Source organism: Sander vitreus, chromosome 6 (genome assembly GCF_031162955.1).
Source record: "Sander vitreus isolate 19-12246 chromosome 6, sanVit1, whole genome shotgun sequence".
Lineage (NCBI taxonomy): Eukaryota > Metazoa > Chordata > Actinopteri > Perciformes > Percidae > Sander > Sander vitreus.
In genome coordinates this window covers 5419547-5446705 of record NC_135860.1, presented here as the reverse complement: position 1 = coordinate 5446705, position 27159 = coordinate 5419547, and the positions used below count along the sequence as shown (strand labels likewise).

At 40.7% G+C, this 27159-nt stretch overlaps 2 protein-coding genes across 3 annotated transcripts in view; one reads left to right on the top strand and one right to left on the bottom strand.

Moving 5' to 3' along the window:
• The first annotated feature begins 115 nt into the window (after nt 1-115).
• LOC144519206 (uncharacterized) lies at nt 116-19742 on the top strand. 2 transcript variants are annotated; one of them, XM_078252189.1, is made up of 12 exons: nt 116-570; nt 1540-1679; nt 2559-2734; nt 4429-4589; nt 6765-6905; nt 7627-7748; nt 8605-8773; nt 9871-10016; nt 14186-14310; nt 14388-14514; nt 16324-16457; nt 19513-19742. In XM_078252189.1, exons 1-12 carry the CDS (start codon nt 116-118, stop codon nt 19636-19638), a joined length of 2022 nt encoding a protein of 673 aa, XP_078108315.1. In that variant the 3' UTR covers nt 19639-19742. The 2 variants fall into 2 exon arrangements, with proteins under 2 accessions (XP_078108315.1, XP_078108313.1); XM_078252187.1 differs by having other exon boundaries at nt 14171-14310.
• A 672-nt stretch (nt 19743-20414) lies between these two features.
• col28a1b (collagen, type XXVIII, alpha 1b) overlaps nt 20415-27159 on the bottom strand; it is a 28221-nt gene continuing 21476 nt past the window's right edge. Inside the window, exons 27-34 of the mRNA XM_078251793.1 lie at nt 26946-27014; nt 26502-26582; nt 26359-26394; nt 25447-25483; nt 24810-25364; nt 23234-23418; nt 22115-22397; nt 20415-21051 (exon numbers count right to left, since the gene is read on the bottom strand). Of these exons, the coding sequence (XP_078107919.1) occupies nt 20879-21051; nt 22115-22397; nt 23234-23418; nt 24810-25364; nt 25447-25483; nt 26359-26394; nt 26502-26582; nt 26946-27014 (1419 nt within the window). The 3' untranslated portion in view covers nt 20415-20878. The remainder of the gene's footprint in view (nt 21052-22114; nt 22398-23233; nt 23419-24809; nt 25365-25446; nt 25484-26358; nt 26395-26501; nt 26583-26945; nt 27015-27159) is intronic.

Below are 27159 nucleotides of genomic sequence, written 5' to 3'. Positions count from 1 at the left end.
CGCCTTTTGAGAGAGTTTAACAGCAGTTGGACCTTTTAAACTCAGATAAAAGAACGAAAAAGAAATGCTCAGACTTGGCTGTTAAGTTCACGGGTCACTCGCCGTGAGCAGGGTCATGTCTTTGCTGCCTTCAAAGTCCTCGGTGTTGTGGCTTCTTCTTGTTGTTGTTGTGACAGCTCACAAAAGTGAAGCTGCAGGGAAAGTGAAACTGATCGAAGATGGGGCGGCCTCAGCCTGTGAGTCCCGAGACAACGCGATAAGCTTGAGATCCAGTAAAGACTCCTCGCCGGACGGGCCGGAGCCAGGAGACCCCGCGTCCGCGTTTACTGTCCTGACTCTGAATGGGGAATTCTCCTACCAGCCCGGTGCTCTGCGGGGACCTCTCATCATCCACGCCTTCTCCAACAAGTCAGCGTTTCTGGAGTGCATGTGGAGCTCGGAGTCGTCCCTGACCAGCCTGGTGGAGGAGCTGCCCAACAGTACCCAGGTGCTCTTTCTGTCCCTGGACGACTCTGCGCTCAGTGATGCTCTGTGGATGAGGGACCAGCTGCAGCGGGTCGCCCACGACAGGTGACCGGAGAGGAGCCACTGCTTTAAGGCAAAGTGTTGAAATGCAGTCCGGGTCCAGTGGCAACACTCAAATACAAAACAATGTGGCATAACTTACAAAATGAACTTGCATCTGTATGCTACAGTCAGGGAGTATCAGTGGTGGAAGAAGTATTCAGGTCCTTTTACTTAAGTAAAAGTAGCAATACAACAATGTTAAAATACTTCATCACAAATAGGTCATGCATTCAAAGCCTTAATGAAATAAAAGTACAGAAGTGTTATCAGCTAAACTTACTCAAAATATTACATTTTTAAATATATAAAATAAAAAATATAATTTTAAATATAAAAAGTAAACGTGCTTATTATGCAGAATGATAAGCCTCACTTACATGTTGCATCTTGCCAAGGTGTGGTTTTAAAGCAACATGAAACAACAGAGGCCAAATCACCTGTTGGGAAATTTGCTGGGTTATTAGTCTAAAAAAGTTGGAAAATAATCTAATGGAACAGTCTTAAAGATCATGACAACATACTGTGTACTGTGTACATTTCAGCTGGACTTGTAGGCCTGTATATTGTTGGGTAGTTTAATTTATAATAAAACATATTTTATAAACTACTGCATGGTAATGAATAAAACGGTAACTATTATGTAACAGTAATAATAGAAGAAAACAGGAATTGCATAAATAAATAAAATCAATAAATAAACACACACATACTATATACACAATTATTATTATAAAAAATAAATAAATAGAATACATATGTAAATTAAAAACTGGCACAGCAGTTCATTTATTATTTATAAAATATTTTTTACATTATTTTAAGAATGTATGCTTTTTTGGTATACTATATATTTGGTATACTGCAGAAGGCTGAGTATCAACATTTGATTTAAATAAAACCATAATGCTTAACATCAGTTCTACGCTCTCATGTCTTTGAAAACCACATTTAACCTCCTGCATGTTTCTGCAGTAATAAGGAGGTCATGTCCAGGCTGCACTTCTCTCCGGTGCCGGTCTTCGCTCTGGGTAACTGGATACCCAATGTGCTTTACTATTGGCGCTGCAGGGCGCGCGGCTGCGTCTTCTCCCAGGCCATTTTCAAATCCAAGGGTAAGAGCCCCGTCTCTTCACGGCCCTAATGGGTCTGAATCTTTCACTGATTGTTGGGATTATTGGGAGTGGGAGTGTCTTTTATCAGTAAAATGTGTAAAGTAATACTACTATCGCTATTAAATACAGTATACTGGTAGATCTAGTAATATTTAATCTGCATGAGACACATTTTCTCATCATCTCAGCGTCCCAATTACTCCAACTACAGTGTACATTTGTCTTTTTTTCCCCAAATCACTGGCTATGGTCTTTTGTATGACCACAATAACTGACAAAACTTTTAAGTTCTCTTTTTGCTGAGTGTTTGCTGTATATTGTTATAATAAAGATCCTCTCTTTTTCTGTAAAATATACATTTTTGTGTGATGTGTTTTTGCATTGAAGAGCTTGTATAAATTAACCATTTTGGTGCTATCCAGCCAGGCTGTGTGGATTTATACTGCAGCTTAAACCCTGCAGGTTTTTTCAACTATATGTCCCCATCTGTTGGGGCTAGGTGCCAGTGGGAGGGGGGGGGGGGTGTGGGGGGGTTGGTATCTGTCCTGTGATATGTTGAATTTACATCTGCAATTACTATTGTATGGAACAGTATTGTTTGCCTGTTTGTTTTATAACTATGTAAAATCCAATAAACAGATTGTTTACCTGCAGGTTTATCTTTGCTGTTAAGCAAATAAACAGTAGTATCACAGGTTGAAGGGTTGATGGGTTGAAGGTGTGCATTTAGGGTGTAATGATACAATCAATTTCATTCAGTAGTTTTTGTGTTGTTTGAAGATTTGAGAGATGAATACAAACTGTTTCCTAAAACAGCAGCAAGCGAGCACTCACTCATGTTGCATTTTTTTGTTGACTATTGTTTTTCTGTCCTCCCAGGGTGGAACATGCCTATAATCATCAAGAGACTAGATGCCAGGTATGATTGGCTGATGACGCGCTGGGATCAGAAGTCGTATCAGCTGATAGAAGCAGGTGATGGGTGTGAACCTTGGCCCTCGGTGGCGGGTGCTGTGGCCTGGGTGTCTGAGGGCAACTGCTCTTTCTTCACCAAGGTCTGTTAATGGTGATGAGCTTGTTGCTCAGATTGTTACCTCCAGATCGTAAAAAGGTCTTTGACGATCAGCAAAGTAATATCCAGCAAGGACTGTTTGGAGAGTTTACATATTGAATTACACAACATGTACATACATAATTATTTTCTGCTCATTTGTTTCAAAGCATGCACATTAAAGGGGACATATCACTCAAACATAACTCACTACAGTACCTCTGCAAAGGTGGGCCATATTTTTCCGGCAAGCCAATCAGAGCTTTTTAGGGCGGGTTTTAGGGAGGGGGGCTAAAAGAGACAATCGTGCTAAAACGGAGCATTTCAGATAGAGGGGGAACCCAAAATACAATTATGACTCTGAAAATGAGCATAATCCTTTAAAGCCCATGTTGCAGGTTAATCACCACTGTTGATTAATAGGTACATAAATCACTCAACATATGTATGTCATTGTTAAAAATGTCTCCAAATAGTGTTAAAGGCCAGTTTTTGTCGTTTTTGGTATTATTGGGTTTTTTAACGCAATTCGGTGGTGACGTCACGTTGGGGAGACGGGCCTCAGCCTAGTACTAGAACTATGGTGACTGACTGGGATGAGGAAGAGGTGTTTTTACTGTCAGTGAATAGCACTGAGTGAAAGTCAATGTTTTCTTTATATTTAGTGACAGTGATCATGTCGTTAGTTCAGATAAGTACTGGTAATCTAGCTAGATCTAGAAATAGAAGGCATCATGCTAGCTATGGGCTAACTTGCCAGTCAGTCCCACCTGTGAAATCCCCCGACGTTGTAAACACATTTTTGATTAGATATCTCACGTTTTGATGGTAGCCTACTAGCTCCAGTAACAACATATTTGCCTAGTGTTTATTTATTACTTGGACAGGGATGCTGTTCGGCTTTTCACAAGTTTAGACAGCTAGCTAACGCCGACGTTTTGCTAATGTTAGCGCAACAGCGTTAGCCTAGACGGCTAGGTAAATATTACGACTGCCTTCGGAGTTTCCTATATCTGCGTCCACGTTCTGCTTATTTGTTTCAAAGCATGCACATTAAAGGGGACATATCACTCAAACATAACTCACTTTGTGCTTGTGCACAAACATTTGGATATCTGGAGTGACTACCAACCCACAAACAGTGAAATAATAAGTCCTGAACAATTCCTTTTCTGCTTATGTGTTTCAGTTTTATAAATGTTAGTCATAGACCTGTTCAAAACCTTCACTCCTCCCATCTCCCTGAGATGTGACCCTCTGTAATTTACACAGTCATATTTTCTTTCATAAGCCAGCTAAAACAACAAGAGGACATATAACGGAAAGTCTTGAATAATAATATGTTTCTGTTTGGTTTTATGACTTATAACAATAAACATTCTCTTGTTGCAGCTTCTCAAATGGGAATATTTCTTTGTTTTATAATGTAAATTGAATATCTTTGGATTACAGACTGTTATCTGAAGAAATCTCTTTAAACTCTGGGCAATTATGGTCTGCTTTTCTCACTATTTTCTTACATTTTATAGACTAAACTATTAATCGAAAGAATAATCAACAGATTAGGTGAAAATTATCATTAGCTGCCATTTGACTTTTTCTTCTTTATAGCCAGCCACGATGCCCTCCAAACTTTGTTTTTAAACACACAGGAAGTATTGGCTTTCATATAATCAATCTTCAATCCAAACCCTCCAGGTGCAGAACATGGCCAAATCCAACGCCTCCGGTGTCCTTGTCTACGCTTTCCCCGGTAACCACATCCAGGACATGAACTGTGACGGGGATGAGTGCGACACAAAGTTGGACATCCCCGCTGCCATGGTGCATCTGGAGGGTTCGGTCTCTCAGGCACTCGAGTAAGACACACTGACCTGGAGGATTAAAACCCTCTTCATTTTGATGGTTAACATCCTTGTACACAGATTAACTGAACACGTTGAATGTTAAAGTAACTATTCTCTAAAGTCTGTTTACTTCCTCGCTACTGAAGCTGCTCACCTGGTCTGGTCTCAACTTTAAATGATGTTTCCAAAATATTTTATAAGCTTTTCCACTTTAAGCTTGTCTCTTAAAGTGCTCATATTGTGCTTTTTGGCTTTTCCCCTTTCCTTTATTGTGTTATATATCTTTTTCTGCATGTTATCGGTTTACAAAGTGAAAAAGCCCAAACTCCACCCCAAAGGGACTTAACCATCTGCCAGTGAAAACACTGTTCACAAACTGCTCCAAACAGCTCTATTGTAGTCCAGCCTTTACTTCCGTGACGAACGTGCGTCACTTTGTAACACGTAATAATGCTCGCCTAGCTGCTAGCATGGCACTCCCTCATACTCTGCAACTGACAAGCTAGCAGTACTTACTAGAGATGCACCAATTGACCGGCCGGTGACCGAGGTGGCCGATTTTCACGTCATCGACCATGCCGGTCAGTCTGACATATGCCGATTTTATGCCGGTCAAATGCACTCACATGCAGCAACACCACACGTGCACATGCAGGCTTTCCGCTGTATGCATGTAGCAGCGGCACACTGCCGCTCCATCAGCTGTTTATGAAATGTCATACAGTCGTAATTATACACGGCTCGAACAGTCAACCGCTCTCTCTCTCTCTCTCTCCCCCTCTGAGGCTGAAAAGAAAACTGGAACATAAGCTTAGCACTCCACACACAGGTCCGTGAAATATATGAAGCTACAGTTTATCGGAAAATAGCGTTAGGCACACTGACTTTGATAATTCGGTTTATCCAGACCCCAGATGAGACAAAGCTACGTTAGCAAGCGGTGTGGTCCCTCTGCCTCCGACGCCCGCTATTCCGCTGTAGGAGGCAGCTGTAAAAAAAAAAAAAGAAAGAAAAAAAAAAAGAAAGAGACGCTGTATTCATCCGACACGCTGTATTAACCTTACTGTTTATGCTTTCCAGGTTAGTGGAGATGCATACCGCTCAAAACCAACATTAAAAACTTAATCTTTAAAGAGTTTAGTTTTGTTGTTAAACTGTGTGTACAATGAGCGGTGACATTAAATAATCTGTTTCAGGTAACGGCACTCTAGGGTACCATCTATTTGTTGGATTGTTCCGAGGTAACGTCGGTAACTAACGTTAGATAAGCCCGTTAGATAAGCAACGGTAGTGTTCACATTTATGCAATGACATAAAAACAGCTTGCTAAAACAAGGAACTACGCTGTTTTCCGAATAGCGTTACTGTTGACGTTCAAACAGGCCTGTGTGTGTGTTTTGAGAAATATCTTTATACTGCATTATGGCTATATTTATTTTATTTTATTGCCATTACCTGTTTTCATACATACAGAAGTTTAGTTTGCTAAATATATCACATTTCTTTAGTTGGATATTGGATGTGAAAAGAAGGAAACGGTTCTTCCGTAACATTGCACTTTAGATGTGTGTGAATTTCCCACACCAGGAGTAATTTATATAGTTGTATTTTATAGCGATCAATTATCTATTTAAAAAATGTTCTATGCAAAATGTAAAATTTTCTATTAAAGAAAAGATAGAAAATAAATATTTGTGTGTACTTAAAAGTGGTTCAGAAAAAAATGAAATCGGAATGGGCTAAAATCGGTATCAGCTGGTCAAACTCAAAGACAATCGGAATCGGCCTAGAAAATTGTAATCGGTGCATCTCTAGTACTTACTGCGCATGTGCGACTACCAACAAAGATGGAATAGAAGTGAGATGTCTCACTCTGTAGCTAAAACAGAGAGCTCAACACACAGGGTGAAAATAGGAGCTGCAGCAATGTGCAGTACAACAAAAATATGGTGTTTTCTGAAAATTAAACCATGTAAACCTATTCTGATACAACCTCTAAATACAATTATGAACCTGAAAATGAGCATAATATGAGCACTTTAAGAACAGAGAATCTAACAGTAAAAGTGTAATTATGTGTTAATGTAAACTCATTAAAATCCTTGTTAGTTTTTTTTTTTTTTTAAATGTTGTACCATACTGTATCATTCATCATTGTGGTATGATCCTTCTGAATTTGTATTGTAGGTTGGGACAGCTGGTGTATGTCTCCTTCCAGCACACCCCGTCCCCAAACTTCTTCATCAGTATCGACCATCAGGGGGCGCTGGCTGAGATTGGCTGGCTTATTTACCCCTCGTTCAGCTTCATCAACTGGCAGGCACAGTGGTAAGCACACAAATGAAGGTCTAAATGGTTGAAGAGACTCTGCAGAAGAGTTCATTCTATTTTTAATCTATTTACTTGACTTATCAGAATAATAGATCTGCACTTTAGATGGTGGGAGAGTAGTCTCTGAGGGGAAATGTCTCTTAATATCGAGCTTAATAATCAGTTGGTTTAAACTAGGAAAGATGATCCTAAACCGTACAAAAATCTGAGTATTGAAACACCAATTTTAGTTTAAATTTCTTGGAAGAATCCTTACATTGATAATTCCTACAAGAAATGTATCTGTTTTTCTTCACAATCTGAAACGTAGGCATACTGTATTTGACATTTGTATTGCCATCATAACAACCTCACAACAGAGTCATTGTAACGGTTTACTAGGGCTGTCCTCGATTAAAGACATTTTTAGTTGACTAACACTCATACGACTTTGTCCACTAATCGATTAGTTGATTTAATAAACAGATCTGTAAAACTGAGTTACTTGACAAAGAATCGTTCAAAAGCACCACTTTAAACCTTGTGTTTACCAGAGATGTGCTCATACGTTTATTTCAAATAAGTCATTCAGCATGAAAAAAGTATAAAAAAATGACTAATCGACTAAAGAAATCTCAGTCGACTAAGACCACAACAACCGATTAGTCGACTAATCAACTAAGAGGGGGCAGCCCTACAGTTAACATGTGTGAAACTATGTTTCTGTGTCTGTCTCCAGGTTTGATTTCTATGCAGATCTGCAGACCAAAATTCAAAGTCCTGCAAAGGTTGTTCCTGTTTTTGACAAAGTCCAAATGCAGGGGGAGAAAGGAGCGGTGGCCACAGTCGACCTGCCTTTAGGTAACTTCATATGTGTGCCTGATGTTATTCTTCTATAGATAGATAGAAAGATAAGATAGATATTGTCCCATGAGGGAGATTTGTGCTCAATGGAGTTTTAAGCCCCCTTAAAGCTACCTCTCCTTCCAGGTAGCGCTGCGACCGTTGACTTCAAGGCACCTAACCTTAACCCTAACCGTAACCATAACCATTGCCTAATCCTAGTGCAGTGCTGCCTGGAAGGAGACGTTGGGGGCTTAAAACACTGATAAACGAGATTTGTTTTCACAATCTGTTTCATGCACATTGCAATGAACGTGGACAAATACATCAACAGATAACATCAAGACAGATACTGTATATAGACACATAAAAACAACCACATTTACGACGACGACACCAGATCTATACAAAGTCAGCAGGATAGTTTGTATAGCAGTGCTATGGCAGAAGCGACAAAACTTCTGCCAAAGCGAGTCCTTCTACACCTCAAAGTCCTGTATCTGCGGCCAGATGGCAGCAATGTAAAGTGTGGATATAGAGGGTGATTGGTGTCATTGACAATGGCGACGGCAGTGCATTAAGACAATGTCTGATTGTGTTCAATAGTATGAAAACTATAAATGTGTAGCTGAGGTATGAGAGGACTAGCAAACAGACTGAGGTCTAACCTTGATGATGCAATCTATTTTATGGAACATTTCTATCCAAAGCATCCATTAGGGACCACTGAAAACAGCTAACCCTGTTCTGAATAACAACATTAGCGTGCAGAGGTGAGGGGATTTTGCATTAGAGCATCAGTGTGAACTGCAGCACGAGGGGAACTCCTAACATTTTAATGATACTAACACTTGCACACTATGTCTCTCTACAGCCCTGTCAGCCTTCGACATGCTGGAGCTGGATGCGTCCCTGTCGTGTCCTGGCAGGAGAGACTCGTCCTGCGCTCACTGGGATCACACAGTTCAGCTGTTTGTCTGCTGTGATCCTCTCGGTTCATACTGCAACACGGAGCTGGGCCGCTGGATCACTGCCTTCCGCAGGTACGATGTTGATCATGTGAAACACTCTGATGGCACGAATACAAAAGATGAACATAATAATTACTATTAATAATCCACAGTATTTGTGGAATGAATACATGTATATGTGCTGCCTGTGGGTCTTTCAAAATTCTGAAAAATGGTAATCTATCCAGGGTTTCCCCCAGTGTATTGCAAGCCCACCGGGCCTAAGTTGCCCCCCACCAGGCCTAAGTCTCTGTAAAACATTTAAATGTATTTTTAAGATGTTTTTTAAACTACAGTTACAGTGGGACAGCTCTAATAGGAACTTAGGGGTAGTCATATTTTCAAATCTCCAGTTAGCTTTTAGCACTGACTTATTGAAGGGCCCTCTGGAAGCTGTTTAATTTCGCAATTCCTATCATGACTCTTTTATCACAGAAAGTATTGGTCTCTACATTAATGCTGCCATCAGTATGTGACTGGCCCCAGCCCGGCCTTCGTCGGAAAAAAGACACTTTCCTTCGGGCTCAACAGCTTTTCTGGGGGAAACCCTGCTATCTAAATGTAAGGCTTTAAAAAGTAATAAAAGGAAAACCTGAGACTTATATTAAATCTGTTTTGCTACTTTCGATTGACAAACACTTGAGCAAAGTATACTCAGGGTTTCCGTGGGGTCTTAAAGTGGACATATTATGCTTTTCCGTGTTTTCTGTCATATCTACAATGTTATAATGTTGGATTTTCATGTTAAATGTGGCCAAAACTTCAAATAATGAGGTAAACGTATTTTAGACAAATCCCTGTGAGCTAAAACTTTCAGATTTCCAACTATTCTGAACGCTCCGTTTTCAACCGTTTCTACTCGGCTAAGTGTTACGCAACTCTAAGCCGGCCTTCTATGATTGGTCATCTGCTCCAAGTAGGCAGGACTGGAGTGTTTTTTTTAATTTTTTTATTTATTTTTTTAAGCCACTGCGGTGTTAACATTGTCGAATGTAACTACATGCTAACAGCAGTAAAATAAAACTTTGTTTTTCTGTGAGAATCCTGTTTTGTGTGATATGACTGTACTCTCTGTGTGTGTGTGTGTGTGTGTGTGTGTGTGTGTGTGTGTGTGTGTGTTATTTTGGCAGAGGTATTGGGCGCTGGCTGACGGACGTGTCCCCTCTGATCCCTCTGCTGGACAGCAACAAATGCACCCTCACCATGAAGACGGTCCCCTGGGCAATGCCGTGGATCGTCTCCCTTAACCTGAGGTTCAGTGTTCGCAACCGGACAGGTATAAACTGTCACAACACTGAACCTACATTTGACAACTGTGAAACCTGTCATGATGTTTGTGGGTGTACTGAGCAGGTAGTATAGTGAGGCATTTACTGCTTAACAGTGAAAACACACCGGGCGCGTGTTTTCATTTCAGCGCCCATGTTACCCAATCTGTCCGTTCATACCGGGCGCGTAGCTTCCACGTCGGACCGCGAGCGAATGTGTAAAGCCAGGTGGGTAATCACATTTATGGTGATTTTGGCTGTCTTGACTTCTCACAGCGAGACACGCGATCAGGCACACGGAGAGAGAGACCGACGGACGGACAGAGAGAGTGACACACACACAGCCACAGCCACATTTACCACAGTTTTCCCTACTCATAGAGAGAGAGAGAGAGAGAGAGAGAGAGAGAGAGAGATTTAGGTGAAAGAGATGGGTGGATGCCAGTGACCTGAAAACAAGGGCTAGTGAGTTATTGCAGTTTGACCCACTGATTTGGCTCGCTTATCAACACAGTCAGCAGCAGCGTCAGTGACACAGCTCATTGAGGCAATTAAAGTACTTTAACACACTTAGTTCTGATTGCCGCAAATGATACACATATTATATACATATATTTCAAGATTCGGTGTGACTCACACTTCCCAAGGCTATCATCATCTCCAATGTACGTCACGAATAAACATCCACAGAGCCGGTTAGAAGTCAAAGAACAAAGAACGTGTCTAAGAATCTTCACATTTGAGTTTTCTTCAGTATTTTAGTAATCCAGTGATAGTTGTCTGTACATCCATGTGTACATAATCACACCTGGATGGCTGTGGCGGCACTGTGAGAACTTGGTGTGGAGTGGGCTGAGGCCTTGGCAGCGGCCCGGGTTCAAATCCGACCCGCGGCCCTTTGCTGCATGTCGTCCCTCCTCTCTCTCCCCTTTCCTGTCTTCAAGCTATCCTGTCGATTTAAAGGCCATAAAAAGCCCCAAAAATAATCTAAAAAAAACCCTGTAATTTCCCATTTTTGGGATCAATGAAAATCTATCTGTACACTGCAAATAGGAACTGCTAATAACTAATCCAACTTTTAATGGGCAAAATGTAAACAAATAAGCTTAAAAGATGGGGCTCAAATTGTAGCCCAAAGCTGACTTACTTTCTGTTTACATGCTCCAAATGCGCCAGGGTTTCTCTGTTTCATTTGCAGAAAGTTTACTTTATAACAATGTAAAGTATATATCAATATTTCAATATAAAATAGCATATACTGTGATATAAAAATGTGTCCATATTAGGGGTGGGAAAAATAATCGATTCTTAGACGCATCGCGATTCTCTCTAGAACGATTCAATTATCGATTCTGATAAGTTAATAATCGATTTAAAAAACAAAAAAAAAAGAAACTTTTTTTTAATATGTTGATTTTTATTTAAAAGTTACTGTCTCCAGACAAGTACAAATCAGAAAACAGAGTGACTGAAAGAGGATAGGATAATGGACAACAACTTAGAGTTTAGGCAAGAGTGCAGGAAAAAAAAAAAATAAAATGGCCAAAAGGCAAAAAAAAATTAAATTGTGTATATATACACATGATCTAATAAGACATACATAAAATAATTAGGCAAAACATATATAGGCTGTTGATCTACTTTATCACATGACATCTGACCACCTCATGTTTCATGTTCTAAGAAGCCAATTATCCACCTTTTAAACATGACTGAGCCTCTGACATGGAAGATTACTGGGTGAAGGGGACTTTCACAAGCATGTTTAAGGCTTAAACATGGAATGACTACAAAATAAAAACCTCAGTAGACAAAACATTTCATTAAAACTTGTGTGTGACAAATACTGTATACAGTTGTGTTCAAAATAATAGCAGTCACTAAACATCACTAACTTCATAAATACATTTTTTTGGTAGAAGTGATAGTTCTACATGTCACATAATTTACTAGTAAGTGTTGTAGAGTCATAGAAAACCAACAGAACCAACAATCATGACATGACGATGATTTCAAATGCCTTGAAATGGCATCCAAAGACTGAACGACGTGGGAAAAAACGGTCAACTACCATTCGAATGGATCGAAGAATAGCCAAAATGGCAAAGGCTCAACCAATGATCAGCTCCAGGAAAATCAAAGAAGACTTAAAGTTACCTGTGAGTACTGTTACGATCAGAAGAAGGCTATGTGAAGCAAAGCTATCAGCTAGAAGCCCCCGCAAAGTCCCATTGCTGAAAAAAAGAATGGGTTGAAATTTGTCAAAGGACACATTGACTGGCCAAAGGAGAAATGGGGCAACATTCTGTGGACTGATGAGAGCAAAATTGTTCTTTTTGGGTCTAGGGGCTCTGACGACCCCCATGCACTGAATTCAAGCCACAGTACACTGTGAAGACAGGAAAGCATGGGTGTGCAAAAATCATGTTATGGGGATGTTTCTCATACTGTGGTGTTGGGCCTATTTATCGCATACCAGGGATCATGGATCAGTTTCAATACATCAAAATACTTGAAGAGGTCATGTTGCCTTATGCTGAAGATGAAATGCCTTTGAAATGGGTCTTTCAACAAGACAATGACCCAAAACACACCAGTAAGCGAGCAAAGTCTTGGTTCCAGATGAACAAGATTGATGTTATGGAGTGGCCAGCCCAATCCCCAGACCTCAATCCCATAGAAAACTTGTGGGGTGACATCAAAAATGCTGTTTCTGAGGCAAAACCCAGTAATGCAGAGGAATTGTGGAATGTAGTTCAATGGTCCTGGGCTGGAATACCTGTTCACAGGTGGCAGAAGTTGGTCGACTCCATGCAACACAGATGTGAAGCAGTTCTCAGAAATTTCTTCACTTTCTGTAAAGGTATAACACAAACCTGATCAATTTTGGTCATGTTTTGATTTGGAATTGAATGTGCAGTGTTCCCAATGCATTGCTATTATGGAATTAAAAGCTATTCTAAGGATTTTGAGCATTATTCACTTTTTTAAACACACTGCTATTATTCTGAACACAACTGTATGTCGTCAAAATCTAAGCTTTGTCTAGCTGCTTTGTCTACGAAGTGATTAGCAAACTCTGAGTAGCAAACTCAGATTTATATGGACATTTTTAAAAATCAAGCATGGAAATGTACATACAAAATTTTTTGCATCGATTATCGGTTTAGAATTGAATCGTTGGCCTCTGAGGTGCCAATCGATTCCCACCCCTAGTACATATAACCCAGCCTCACCTCTAGCCACTGCACTGGTTGGAGGTGTAACAAATCATGGTTTAATTCAACATATTACAGTGTTGTCACAAATATTTCAAAACGGCAGTAATGAGTGCCTCACAACTCTATTTTTAAATTAGTATACATTCAGTTGCATGTACTACAAAAATGTAGTATAATATCATCATGTCATCAACCACAGCACTGCAGTGTTTAACAGACGTCATCATTGATTTGAGACCCTTTACTGTACATCAAATGTTATTCACCCTTTTTTGCTGATTTGAAAGGTGCTTTGATAAACATCATTTTAGCAGCTAGGACATAGAGCTCTAAATATGTGCATCACAGTGTTGTTTATAGCATCCTTGTTGTCAAAGCAAACACCAGCTGCGTTATTATTATTATTTTTTTAAAACACCAAATTCACAACAATTTTGTGCTCAGATCTGAACTCTCCCACTGTGAGAACGGAGAGCTGCGACTGAAATAATGTGATCCCAGAACATTTTCTGTCCATTTTCTCTCACTGGAGGAGCTTTCAAAAGCAGGGAGCAGAAATCTCTCTGCAGGAAGGACCAGTCCATCTGTAAATACTTCCTGGAAGATATCTGCATCAAAATGACACTCACAGCAAAGATGAAGCTTTTAGTTCCAGGAAATACTCCGCTTCCTTACAGGAACAAATACAGTCTGTGTAATTATGACACAAAGAATATTTCAGGGAGTAAACAGGAGCCTGTCAGGCATGATTAGAGGACAGATACCAGTGGGGTTTTTTTTCAAAACATGCCGCCATACACTTTTATGATTTTATGAAGTGATGTGAGTGTATATAGAGTTAAAAAAAAAGAAGACTCATCTTTACCAGCTGCAACATATTTCCTCCACAACTGTAACTTTGTCAAGTAATTACTACGCAAACATTTTCATGAGCTACAAAGTCTTCTGTGTTGCAGATCATAGTGTAGAGAAGCTCCGCCCTTTCAAAGTGATGTCACTGTACAGCGGGGGAACTTTCAACAAATACTACAACATGAGATACCAGCCAACTAAAGTCTCTGTCCCGGCATCTACCAAAAAGGTAACGGCTCTGATGGCGATCACTAATCATGTAAAGAGCTTCTTGTCTCATCTCAGCAGCTATGTGTCTGTTCTCAGGTGGAGCTGTACGCCGTCATCACGGCCCACGGCTACGATGACAAAAAATGCGGAGAATATTGCATCACCTCCCACAACTTCTTGATCAACGAAGTTTTCAACAACACACTCACATTTGATTCCGCAGGTGAGAAATGTATGAAGGAACCTTTACAGGAGGTAATCCTACTTCAAGGTCCATTTTTAGTAACTGTTGTGGAGCTTTTGATCATATCACACCATCTTCATCAGCAGATGGAGTTTGCCCACTTGTAATTCAATATTTGATGTTCAAATGTCCAGTTTTCTGACCTTTTTAAGGGCCTTCTCATCCATGTGGCTATAAAGTTGAGTCAATATGAAGGAGCAGTCCTTAAAGTATTCAGAACATTTTAAAATATAAACATTTGTATAACTGAAAGTTCCAGAAATGGGCCTTGGAGTGAGATAGTTTTGTCCAAGATCAAGAATGAACTTTAAAACTCAACATTTAGAAGTAAAATCTCTGTTAGTAAGTTGCTGTTAGTATGTTGATCAATAACCTAATGTCCACCCCCTTAAAACATACATTAATAGTCAATTTGCAAGACAGTTATAAATGTTTTTCTTTGCCTAGTTGATGTTCAAGTGACAAGCCTTAAAGGAACATGCCGACTTATTGGGACTTTAGCTTATTCACCGTATCCCCCAGAGTTAGATAAGTCCATACACACCCTACCATCCTTCAAACAGGCCCTCAAAACTCACCTCTTCGAACTTGCTTTTTCCTGTTAACAGACTTTCCCAGTTTTTCCCTCCTTTCATTGCCTACCTCTCCTGCTTTGCCCGTGCTTGTCCATGCACCCATTTGTTTTCCTTTTCTTTTTGTCTGTCATGTAACCTTGTCTACTTACCTTTTTTGTTTGTAACCAAAACTGTAAAGCGTCTTTGATTGTTTTGAAAAGCACTATAAAAAATAAATGTATTATTATTATTATTATTATTATTATTATTATCACCGTGCGTGTTGTAACTCTGTCAGAGGCACCCACCGCTAGCCTCGCTTAGCATAGATCCTGGAGGTAACCGGTGACAAAATAACGCCAACATGTTTCTATTTACATGTTGTGATTTGTATAGTCACCATGTGTACAAAATAACACGGCCATCTTCTAACTGTATACATACTGGGAACTATTATTCTCAGAAAGGCGAAGCAGTGCTACTTCTGCTACTTGGGCGGAGTGATATGCTCGCAGCACCTGAGAAGCGCTGTGGTGAGGAGCAGAGAGTAGCAGTGCTTCGCCTTTCTGAGAATATAGTTCCCAGTATGTATACAGTGAGAAGATGGCTGTGTCTCATGTGATGTTATTTGTACACGCTGTGACTATACAAATCACAACATGTAAATAGGAACATGTTGACGTTATGTTGTCACTTATTCGGAGCAGTAGGCTACTGGTTACCTCCAGGAGCCGTGCTAGGCTAGGCTACCGGTGGAACCGCCGGACAGAGTTAGAACACGCACGGAGATGAGAAGGGTATGTATGGACTTATGTAACTCTGGGGGTTACGGTGAATAAGCTAAAGTCCCAATAAATCGGTGTGTTCCTTTTAACTTAATCATGAATTATGTAAAATTCCGCACGTCGATGGCCTCGCCTGTTCTTGTTTTTAATTGTTGATGTCGTCAAATGTCTTCTTTTGTCCAACCAACCGTCCAAAATCCAAAAGATATTCTCTTCACGATGTAATAAAACAGATTTTTTTTTTTTTAAATAAAGTGCTCATATTTAAGAAGCAAGAAAATAAAATAGTGGCTTGGTTAAGTTCTTGTCAATTACTGTTCTCTTCATCAACTAAATGATAAATTGGCCTGAGGACTTGACATTGAGTGATTGATTGATTAAATGGTAATTTCTTGCACTGATTGTTCTTTTTTCATATCCTTTTTGGGCTCATGGTGGGGAACCATCAGGAACTCCTCTGGGCTGCACTCTGCGGGTGAAAGATGGCGCGGTACCAAACGAAGCCGGCACGTGGCTGTACGGGCGCGGAGGCTGGTGTGATGGACTACAGGTCGACCCCTGGAGGACCGATATCACCAAACAGGTACGGCCCTACGACCCCACACTTTATCATTTTAACCTAATTGTATTATCAATCTCAAACCTTTTCATTTAATCTACAATAGCTGTTGTTTAAGCTGCAGTTCCCCTCAACTCTACGGAGATTTTGGTGCCTTTCAGCTTATTGTTTTGGTTTTATGGCCCGATACTTAATGTTTTGGCTCTAAAACTGATCTACACAACCTGCTCAGTACCAAACAGCCGACAGACACAGTTAGCGACATAGTGGCGCATTTAGCAGCTAAAATGGTGGATATTTTACTTGAGTTGGTGGAGACCAAAACAAGAGAGGACTAAATATTGGACTTACATTCATCAGGTGGCCAGAAACATGACTTTAAAGGGGTGATAGAATGCAAAACCGATTTTACCTTGTCATAGTTGAATAACGACAGTTTGGTGGGTAAATAGGACATACATAGAACCTCAAAATCCCATCGACACCTCTTTCCTCTGCAAATCTCACAATTTGAAACTGCCTCTGAAAACAGGCAAATCTCAACGCTCCTCCTTATTTGGCTCTAGTCTCTACCTTTGTCACGCCCCAACATTTACATAGGCTACGGCACTGATCTGAGATCAGGTAGTCTTCTGAATAGGTCGCGCAGATCTCAGAAATTGTATACATTGTTCGTCTGCTATTTCATCACTAAATTCACTTCTGAGACTTTTTTATGCGAGAAATCAACTATGTAGAGGTCAAATATGGGCCGTTTACAAAGATTTATGGCTAATTGCAAATGTTGTCCGACTGTGTGTCGGAGTTCAGCAGCCAGTGCTGCCTGGGTTGCTGCCTCGCTGCCTGGCCTGTTCTCCTTCACAGACCCACGGCCCGCTGTGAGCTAGATGGAGCTCCGTCACGGCTGGCAGCCCCCGGCGCTCCATACCCTCGCAAAGTGACCGTTTCTGGGTTACTCGACTACCAAACGCCGCTGCCCTGACAGAGCTCCAGGTCCTGTAGCTCGCTGCTCTCCCTCCCCTCTTCCTGCTAAATGGCTGGTGTGTGTGAGTGAGAGCGCGGTCAGCAAGCTTGTTACGCCCGCAATCTCTTAACACAGGTTACAGTTAATCTTATAATGGATGTGTGTGTTGAGTTATTTAAACAAACGATTGAGGAAATAAACTCCGCAAGTGAGCTGGATGGAGCTCTATCAATGACAGCTAGCTCCGTCCTAATGAGACCTCTGAAATTTACAAAAATGCATTAAATTCAAATCGGACAAAAGCGTTTTTAAGCTTTGTAAGACCTTAGGGTAGCTGTGATATACATGCCGTGACAAAATTCTAACTGTAAATATATAATAGTTATGCCGGCAGCCGGCCAGCTCGCGGAGCCCCGAGCCCCGGTAGTCCAGTAACCCAGAAATGGTCACTTTGCCCTGGGTATGGAGCGCAGCGGGCTTCCGCTTTCTTGTCAGACTGTGGAGCTCCTGAAGTCCGACACGTCTTACAAAATTTGCAATTAGCCATCAATTTTCGTAAAACGGCCCATATTTGAGCTTTACATAGTTTATTTCTCACATAAAAAAGTCTCAGAAGTGAATTTAATAACGAAATAGCAGACAAACAATGTATAACATTGCAGTGACTGAAATATGAGCCCTGCTGTCTCGTCTCCAATGTATGTGTATGTGGTTTGCTCAACCGATCAGCACACAGCTCATCTAAATATTCATGAGCATACCATATTTGGAAGAAAGGCTCTTGTTCCAAATAGGGCCATATTCACAGGGTAGTTTAGGCCCCATAGAGGGTTTTCACGAAGCGTCATCAGACCAGAAGTCGCCATGTTGGAGGTACTCCGCATCACAGCAAAGCACAGTTACTGAAGTAGATCCCGAACGGCGTCAAAGAAAATGGTTAATTATTGCCGTGTTTTAGGTTGTACCAATAGGTCAGACCGAGAAAAACATTTGGAATATTATCGACTTCCAAAAGTTATTAAAAACCAGGGAGAGGAATGCCAGAAGTTATCAGATGAAAGGAGGCACTTGTGGTTGGCAAAGCTCAACCAGGATCTACGAGGGGAAAAAACTATTGAGAGTCACTTGGCTACACCTTGAGTATCGCAATGATATCATACAGTTAAGGTTAGGTTGATTAAAGACGTTATTGCATTACTTACTTTGGCCTTCACAACACATTGGTCGTTAATGACTTGGTACTGCGTCTCCCTCACCCATCCACCATCTGGTTATAAGCCTCCAAACTTTTGTAGGATTGAAGGTCTTCCGCTGTGTATGGGCTCGGCGAGAAAACCAGGTAGTTGACTATATCGGGATATGCAACTGAAGGAAGAATCACCGGGTCGCCATGGATCCAAGAAGAGGGAGCCAACTTGTAGGGATCTGCACCGCCAGTAAACTGTAATATCGCGCCTTTTTTGTGGTCCAAGTCCTTCCATGCCTTTGCATCTTGGATGCGTTTTGATAAGCTTTTCTGCTGTTTAGACATAAAGTATTAAAGCATCCAAAGTGCACAATACTCCATTACTCCATTCAGTTGTTTACACCGAGTGCCTCCAATATGGCCGCGCATCCAGGTTACCGCCCAGAACGTGACGTCGGTGAAAACCCTCTATAGAATAGCACCCGGGCCATTTTCAGCCCAACCAATGTTACATATCCTATTAGGAGACCTTAAAGAACATTGTGAAAGACCCTATATAATCATTATATCACCCCTTTAAATGAATGCTGATGTTGCTTGTTATGCTGGATGTGTAAATTCAGTAACTTTTAGGTGATATCAGGTGTTTTTTTTGCTTGTCAGTGGTCATTGAAGAGAAACTGATAACTGCTAGTGGCAAGGCCATCAAGCTTCCAATGCTGGGAAGCTGTTTGATTCCTCCCATCAAAAAAACACCACTGTGGACACGTACCTCAAGAAATTGTGGTCCAAACTGTTTGGGGGAGCATGCATTGCTGTCTTTTGTTGCTATCAAAGTCTTCACATGGTGGCTTTAAAGGAGCCACCGATGTGATGTCTGTATTATTTACTGAGTGTGTCGATCCTTTTCTGTTTCTGTCCTCTTTCAGCTGAACATGAGCAAGTTTGAATCCAACACTGTCGTCTACTTCGGCTTGTTCGAAGGAAAGGATCCTAATCCATCCAGGGACCCTGGATACATCATCATGTCTTCTTTTCTAGTCTTTTACAAATGATGCCACTCTGTAAAACTCAGCATTTTAAATGATGATGTATATTAATGAATCTGTTATTGAATGTAAAATCAAAGTCAAAGATTAAAATTTCTATTTTCCTATTACTTTCAATGACTGTTTCCATTACTCTTTCTCCTGTTTCATAAACTTGTGTAGACAGGAGGTAACCTTAATAGCACTGATGGAAAATATCACCCACCACGCTCGCCCAGCACAACCATCCATTTGCGTTTTTTCTCAAGACGTTACCCCGAAGTCAACAAGAAGAGCCTTGCAGCTAAATAGGCACTCAATGTGCTTTTTATGCCTCAAGCTGAAGATGCATTGTTCTGAGAGCAGCAGCCTCTCCTCGACAATTACATGTAATCACGTCCAACTTGAAACTTTGAGGTGAAGAAAGGGTTTCTCAGTGAGTCATCATACTCTTGTGCGTCTTATGCGTCTGAATCCTCTTACTGGCTATTTGTTCTTTTATTAGGCATTTATGTAGCGAGGATGGATCAACTTCAGATGTGGAAATTAAGGAGGTTTAATTTGCTGTTGTAAATGTAGCTGTGATACCAGCTATTTATGATGTGTGTTTCGAAAAAAAATATTGAATCTTGTAGGTGCATGGTCAAATACAACCAGCACTTAGTTTCTTTTGTGTGAAATACTCTGTACATGTGGGCATCATGCATTAGTTTACCTTGCATTCATTTAGCTTTGGGCTAAAGCTACTGACATTCTACCTGCAATGCATGAAATTATAAGTTTATTTGCTTTGGTTTCTCCTTTAATGACAATTCACAGTATTATAAAACAAACATAAACACATTTAGACAAGTAGAAAAGAAATACATCATTGTATTATACAAAAGGGCTACTTTTTCTGAATAGAAAGGTTAGTGGTTACAAAGTTTGTTTTATTTTTAACAGAACTGTTCCACAGTGTGTAAGTAACATCACAGGCATCATTTTCTTTGCATTAGCGTAGCTTGGTTCACACAATTAATACACAAATCCCTCTGGCCAACAGGAAAAAAGACAAGAGTACTTCGCCTACTGAACGATTTTAAATCTTGAAATCCATTTTCTGCTAAATTGGTTTAATGATGCCTCTTTTATAACATTCTCTGTTTTTTCCCCCCCCCTATCCATGTTGAAGTAGCTACAAGTAAAATACTAAGGCTCTGAACTTGGAAGTGAACCTCAAGTCACAGTAAAATGTTTTATCTGTGACTACCGGTACATGTGCATGTTAGACCTTGAAGCAGGTTTCTCGGCAGCTCTTCTCAGTCTCAAACTGGTTGCTGTTTCCTTGACAGCCTCCGAACCAGAACTGAGCACAAGAATTAGCTGTGGCGTCGTAGTACCACTTCACTACGTAGTCCCGGCATGGTCCTGGATCCAGCACATGGCTGCAGCGTTCCTCTGGATACAAAAAAACAAGTGGCAAAGATTAAGATTCTACAACCATGCAAGCAACTCTGTGAGGCTGTACTTAGGCACAGTGGTGCTTTAAGCTAAATGCTAACACCAGTATGCTAACATGCTCACATTGACGATGCTAACATGCTGATGTTGAGCACGTAGAATGTTCACTGTCTCAGTTTAGCGTGTTAACATGCTAACCTCTGATAATTAGCGCTAAATACAAAATACAGCAGAGGCCGATAGGAGTGTCATTAGTTTTGCATGGATAAGTATTACAATAATTACATGGTCAAGTTTCATGGCCTCTATCCAGTAGTTGATTTCGCTCAAAACCACAAATGTCAACTGATGGTGGCGCTAGAGGAAAAGTGGAAAAGTCAAGGAATCAGGATTCATCCTCTGAGGACCATGAACTGTCTGTGTCTTGTGTCTGTGCAAAATGTCTATCGAGTAGATGTTGAGATATTTCAGTCTGTATTACCACTTTAATGTCAATTTTAACGAGCATATTAATGTTTAAAATGTCAGGATACTAGTCTTATAATGTAATTATGTGACTTGCTGTCCACGATATATCTTATTCACGATGCACTATGTTCGATGGTTTGAAAGTTGACATTTTGGGAAATATGCTATGCTAAGATAACTAACTGGCTGTAGCATATATTAAGCTACAGCCAGGATATTTATAGTGACATCAATCTAAATATCCTCATCTTACTTTCTATAAGAAAGCAAATAAGCGTTTTCTCCAAAATGTAAAATTATTCCTTTAATTTTGGCTGATTTCTTTTATGTTTGTTTACACCATGTTTCAGCTAAAATGTCAGCATATTATAACGTATAACATTTTGAGTTGATAGCCAGTAAGTTCATCTGATTTTATTCAAGACTTTGACCTCATTGTCTCAACATTTTCACCGAAATAACAATATGCGTGCAGAGGACATCAAATGTAAAAAACAATTTATGTTAGAAAACATTCAGTGCTTGTTTCTTTTTCCTCAACTGAACATTTAAACCAATAATTTCTTTATCCTACAATCTCTTCAGCAGTTACCTGATAAGGTGTCAGAAGGCAGAAATGGGGGAGTCAGCGGTTGTGTTTTGTCCTCAGGCGGGGCCTTTAGAGTGGGACCCGCCGGCCCGATGGCTCCCGTCATCACCACATGGTGGTTGGGGTCCTTCATGTCAAACTGTGGAAGGAACTCTGTGACAGGTCTGAAGGGTTCCCTGTCGAAATGTGGAAATCTCTGAGTCTCTGTCGGTCCGCTTCTGTCATCTGTCTTGGGTCTCTGTGGAGTGATGGGTTCTCTGTCGGGTTGTGACGCTGGAGGGCCGGGCTGGAACAGAGCAGAGAATCTACTCAACCTTTATTTATCCAGGTAAGATAATACAAACATCATGTTGTAATACCATGATCCATTTGCACGTTTCAAAAGGTAATATTGTACTTTTTACTTCACTACAATTATCTGACCGCTTTCGGTACTTTACAAATTAAGATTTTTGCACACAAACGTAAAAAAAGCTAATAAAATATGATGCTTTGTTATTACTTAAACTACCCAGCAGTATGTGCAAGTACAGCTGAAATGATTAACTGATTGAAATGAATTTACAATAATAATGTCTTTCCAAGTATTAAGTCATAAACCATATGTACCATAAGTATTGGACAACTTAAATTTTTGAGCTGATGATGGCTAGATGAAAAGTTAATGGGTTACCTAATGTATTACGTTACATCCTAAGGGGGACATAAATATCTAAACCACATTTAAATCCATTTAATAGTTGGATGGAGACATTTCACTCAAAACAGCAAATGTTAACTTCACGCTGGTGCCAGAGGAAAGTCAGAGGATCACCAGAGTCATTAAGATTCATCCTCTGGGAACAATGAATGTCTGTACCAATTTTTGTTCCAATCCATCCAATAGTTGTTGAGATATTTCAGTCTGGACCAAAGTGGTGGACCAACCGGCTAAAAATACAAAAGGTTTTTGGATGTTTTAACTTAGTTGTCTATGGATATTAGAAACACACACATATATATACATATATACATACATATACATACATACATACATACATACATATATATATATATATAAACATAAAAACAGTTTAAATTGATAGAAATTAGGTCGAATAATGACTGATTTGTTCTTCTCACCACCATCTGTACTTTCCTGAAGTCTCCTGTGAAGGTGGGGGTGTCGGTATCTGTCCTGTACGGAGGTTCTTGAACGTTACTGGCGACCTCGGTGATTCCTGGAGGCAGTCCGGAGCTCGGGACGGAGCTGAACAAACGTTTCTCTCCATCCTCACAGATACGACTCAGCAGTTTTCTCTCCAGAGCTGCAATACCAGAAGACCAAAACCGTAAATATACACTTATATACTCTTCTGCATAGTTTAATCTCTGTTTTTCTGAGCACCAGTCCATGTACAAACGGCTTCACTTTCATGTTATTAGCCTCCCCGGACAGCCACGGATCAAATGTGAGCAGTTTGCGAGGTCTTGCTCATGAGCAATATGGTAGTATATGTTCTAAAAGATTGGTTTTCCCAGACTCGCATCCAAGCTACGGTATGTTTTTTTTCCGTCATTTATGCACATAATGTGTAGAGAATGAAGCAGTGCAGTACCTTATCCATTTAAAGGTGCTGTAGGTAGGATTGTGAAGATCCAGGACCTAACCAAAAAATCGGAACATCGACAACTTCTCAGTCCCTCCCCCCTTTCCGCTAAAGCCCAAACCGGTCTCCTAAGCCCCTCCCCCCACAAGGGAGAATGAATGCGTGTGCATGAGCAGTGATTGACACGCAGTTAGACACCCCCTCCCCGGCCCTGATTGGTGCATCTAAACAGGGAGCGGTGGATTTTTGCAAATCGCACTACAGGCTGTAGGTGGTGCCAGAGGAGCTGGATTTTTTTTTTAATTACCTGCTTCATGTAGTTCTACTGGAACATAGGGTCAGTTTCAGCAAATATGACAGAAAGTTAGTTTTATAAGGCTTACCTACTGCATCTGTAAGGCTGCTTGAGGGACCGTCACTTATTGCTGCCACCAAGTGTCAGCAGAAGAAATTGTTTAAAATGTCTTACTACATTTGAGTTTCTTAAGTCTCAAATTGTCAATGTATGTACTTAAGTTCCTGCCAGCGGTCATATTTGAAACCTGAAATAAAATGTCGGGGTATTTGTCTTTTAGTATTTTACATATTTTCTAGTGTAACCGTAACGCTGATAAATCCACAAAACACATTTTTGTCATTGGAATTACTTTCTGCCAAAGAAATAGTCCCTACTCTTTAGACTAGCCAGAGAAACAGTGACACTATTCTTGTAAAGAGATGTTACTGTTAGTTTTTTATTTTTTACATTAAATATTAGTCTCCATTGTGTTGGAGTGCAGGCAGAAACCTCACAGATTAATATCTTAAAATCTGGGCAAATAAAACCAAAACCTGCACAGCTTGATAGCCTACTACTAGTGATGAGTAGGAAAATGTGTTTTGATTTTTAATTCAACCCTTTAATATGTACATTATGGTACAACATTATGGGTTAACGATTTAAAAACATATATATTTTACATATTTTTCATATTCTAAATTTCTATTTTATTAATTATTCGTGACCTTTATAGTACCTACTTTATTATTGTTGTTGATTTTCTCTTACTATGTTTATTGTTATGCACCAAAATACCAAGGCAAACTCCTTGTATTCCTTGTATGCTCACCTGGAAGTGTTTTGAATTCATCGATCAGGTACATGTGGTCACTGTCGGGGTCCGAGGCGATGAGACTGAGCTCCTTCTGGAACTCCTCATACAGAGGGTCGCTCTCATTCACCACCCCGATCACAAACATCTCGATGTTAATCCCATGAGCTTCTGAAATGGCGCTCTCCAGACTGACCGCGTCTCTTTTATCGGCCTGCCCGTCCGTGATGACGATGGCCACCTTCCTCACACCTGCCCGCGCCGCCTTGAACACCTGGTTGGCCTGTTGGATGGCGCTGCCTGTGAACGTCCCCTCGCCCAGGTAAGTCATGGAGCGCACCGCAGACTTTATCTCATCACGAGTGGCTTCCTGTCTGAGGCTGACCACCACCATGTTGATGTGGCTGTAGAGGACCACACCCACCCGCGTGGTGTCACGGCTGACCGAGGCTCGGTCGATCAGGGTGTTTACAAAGTCTTTGATCACGTTGAAGTTGTCGGGGCCGACGCTCTCGGAGCTGTCGATCACAAAAACCAGCTCCAAGGGGGTTTGGCGGCAGGTTACTCCACAACCTAATGCAACAGAGAGACACATACAGGTTATAGACATTAAAAGATTGATACATATTCTAAATGAGAGTTTCTGATTACTTACCGCATATGGATCTCACTATTTTGATAATTTCTTCCCTCTGTGAAAGACAGAAAGTGCAATACTTTTACGACAAACTGTCACCTTGTTACTGTAAAGAAATAAATCAGTGATTATTACGAGGGTAACGTTCTAGCTTTCGGCTTTAATTTGAGGGTGTTTAAATCCATATCAGTTGGAACAGTGTAGGACTTAGCAGGACAAGGCCACTGTCCATCCAAAATGAATGTGAACATCCAGCCATCAATTTTTTTAAGCTTATCCAGGGACAGGTCTCGGTGGCAGCAGGCTAAGCAAGGTAGAACAGTCGTCCCTCACCCAGTAACATTTTCCCTCTCCTCCTGGGAGATCACGAGGTGTTCCCAGGCCAGGTGAGATATATAATCTCTCCAGTGTGTTCTGGGTCTACCACAAGGTCTCCTACCAGTTAGACGTGCCCGGAAATCCTCCAAAAGGAGGCGCCGAGAAGGCGTCCTGAAACACCTCAACTGGCTGCTTTCGATGTGAAGGAGCAGCGGCTCTACTCCGAACTCACTCCAGATGTCCGAGCTCCATACCTTATCTCGAAAGGCTGAGTCCAGCCACCCTACTGCCTCCTATCAAACACCCTTAAACCTGAAAGTCAGACTAGAATATTCAGAATGAGGACTATTTAAGGGTAAAATACATGTTCTTCATATACTCTCTTTCCCCTAAAGTTGGGTGTTATGTATGAAAAAGGGCTTCAACTCCGTCCCTGTTCATCTGATGTGGATATGAATAGCTTCAAATTAAAGCTTTTTAAAAATTAAAGGACAGCACTTTAACCCAACGTGCTGAAGTACAGGACCGAAATAATGAAAAACACACCAATGTCCCAATGTAGTTGACTGCACTGCATGATTCTCACTGCAATGAGTGATGCACTTTACTTACTGTAAGTCCAGGTTCTCCCTTTTGTCCCACTCTACCCTGGGATGTAAAATAGATCATCATTTATTAGTTTTGTTTTGAGTTTTCACATATTGAGAGATTTGCTTGAAGACACTTAAATCCCTCTAAAAAACAAAGTCCAGTACCAAAGGTCCGGTGGCTCCGGCCTCTCCATGTTCTCCCCTGTCCCCCTTTTTGCCCTTTTCCCCTCTGAAGCCTCGATCCCCCTGCAGGAGGAAAGAAACCGTTGTCTTAAAGAATCACACAGTACGGCTGAGATAGAAGATAAAAGAGGTATCCTATCCCCCAACCCCATTCCAACAGAGCCCCTGTAAATATGCACACATCTGTACAACTGCCATTGGAAACCTTTAATGAATAATAGATTAATATAAGCATGTTGCATGCAGTTCACTGATTTTATTTTTCTAAGTGCTGAAGTTATCTTTCGCTTTTGTCCGAAACCACTAACTTATTTACATATTTGGTTTTAGATTCATGCAGTTTTTCATATTTGCTAGGTTTGCTGTCACTTCATATTTAATGTTGACTATGTTCATTATGCAGGTGCTGATATTATATCATGTTACCTTGTCCCCCTGCAGGCCTTGTCCAGGAGGACCTCTGGGCCCGGGGATCCCCTGAAATCCTGTCTCCCCCTGTAAACACAGAGCACAGTTCATGTCCAGGAGAACTTAAACAACAAGAAGGAGCTAATGGACAGTTTCTCTCTCTAAGCTCAAGGGATTTATACTCCTAACAGGGCAGTAAAGTCATTTTAACAGAGATATAATGACTATTTTG

Coding starts and splice junctions, on each gene's coding strand:
- LOC144519206 (XM_078252187.1), top strand. CDS start 116: ATGTCTTTGCTGCCTTCAAAGTCCTCGGTGTTGTGGCTTCTTCTTGTT. Junction 571..1,539: donor CAGCGGGTCGCCCACGACAG/GTGACCGGAGAG, acceptor ATGTTTCTGCAG/TAATAAGGAGGTCATGTCCA. Junction 8,774..9,870: donor TGGATCACTGCCTTCCGCAG/GTACGATGTTGA, acceptor TTATTTTGGCAG/AGGTATTGGGCGCTGGCTGA.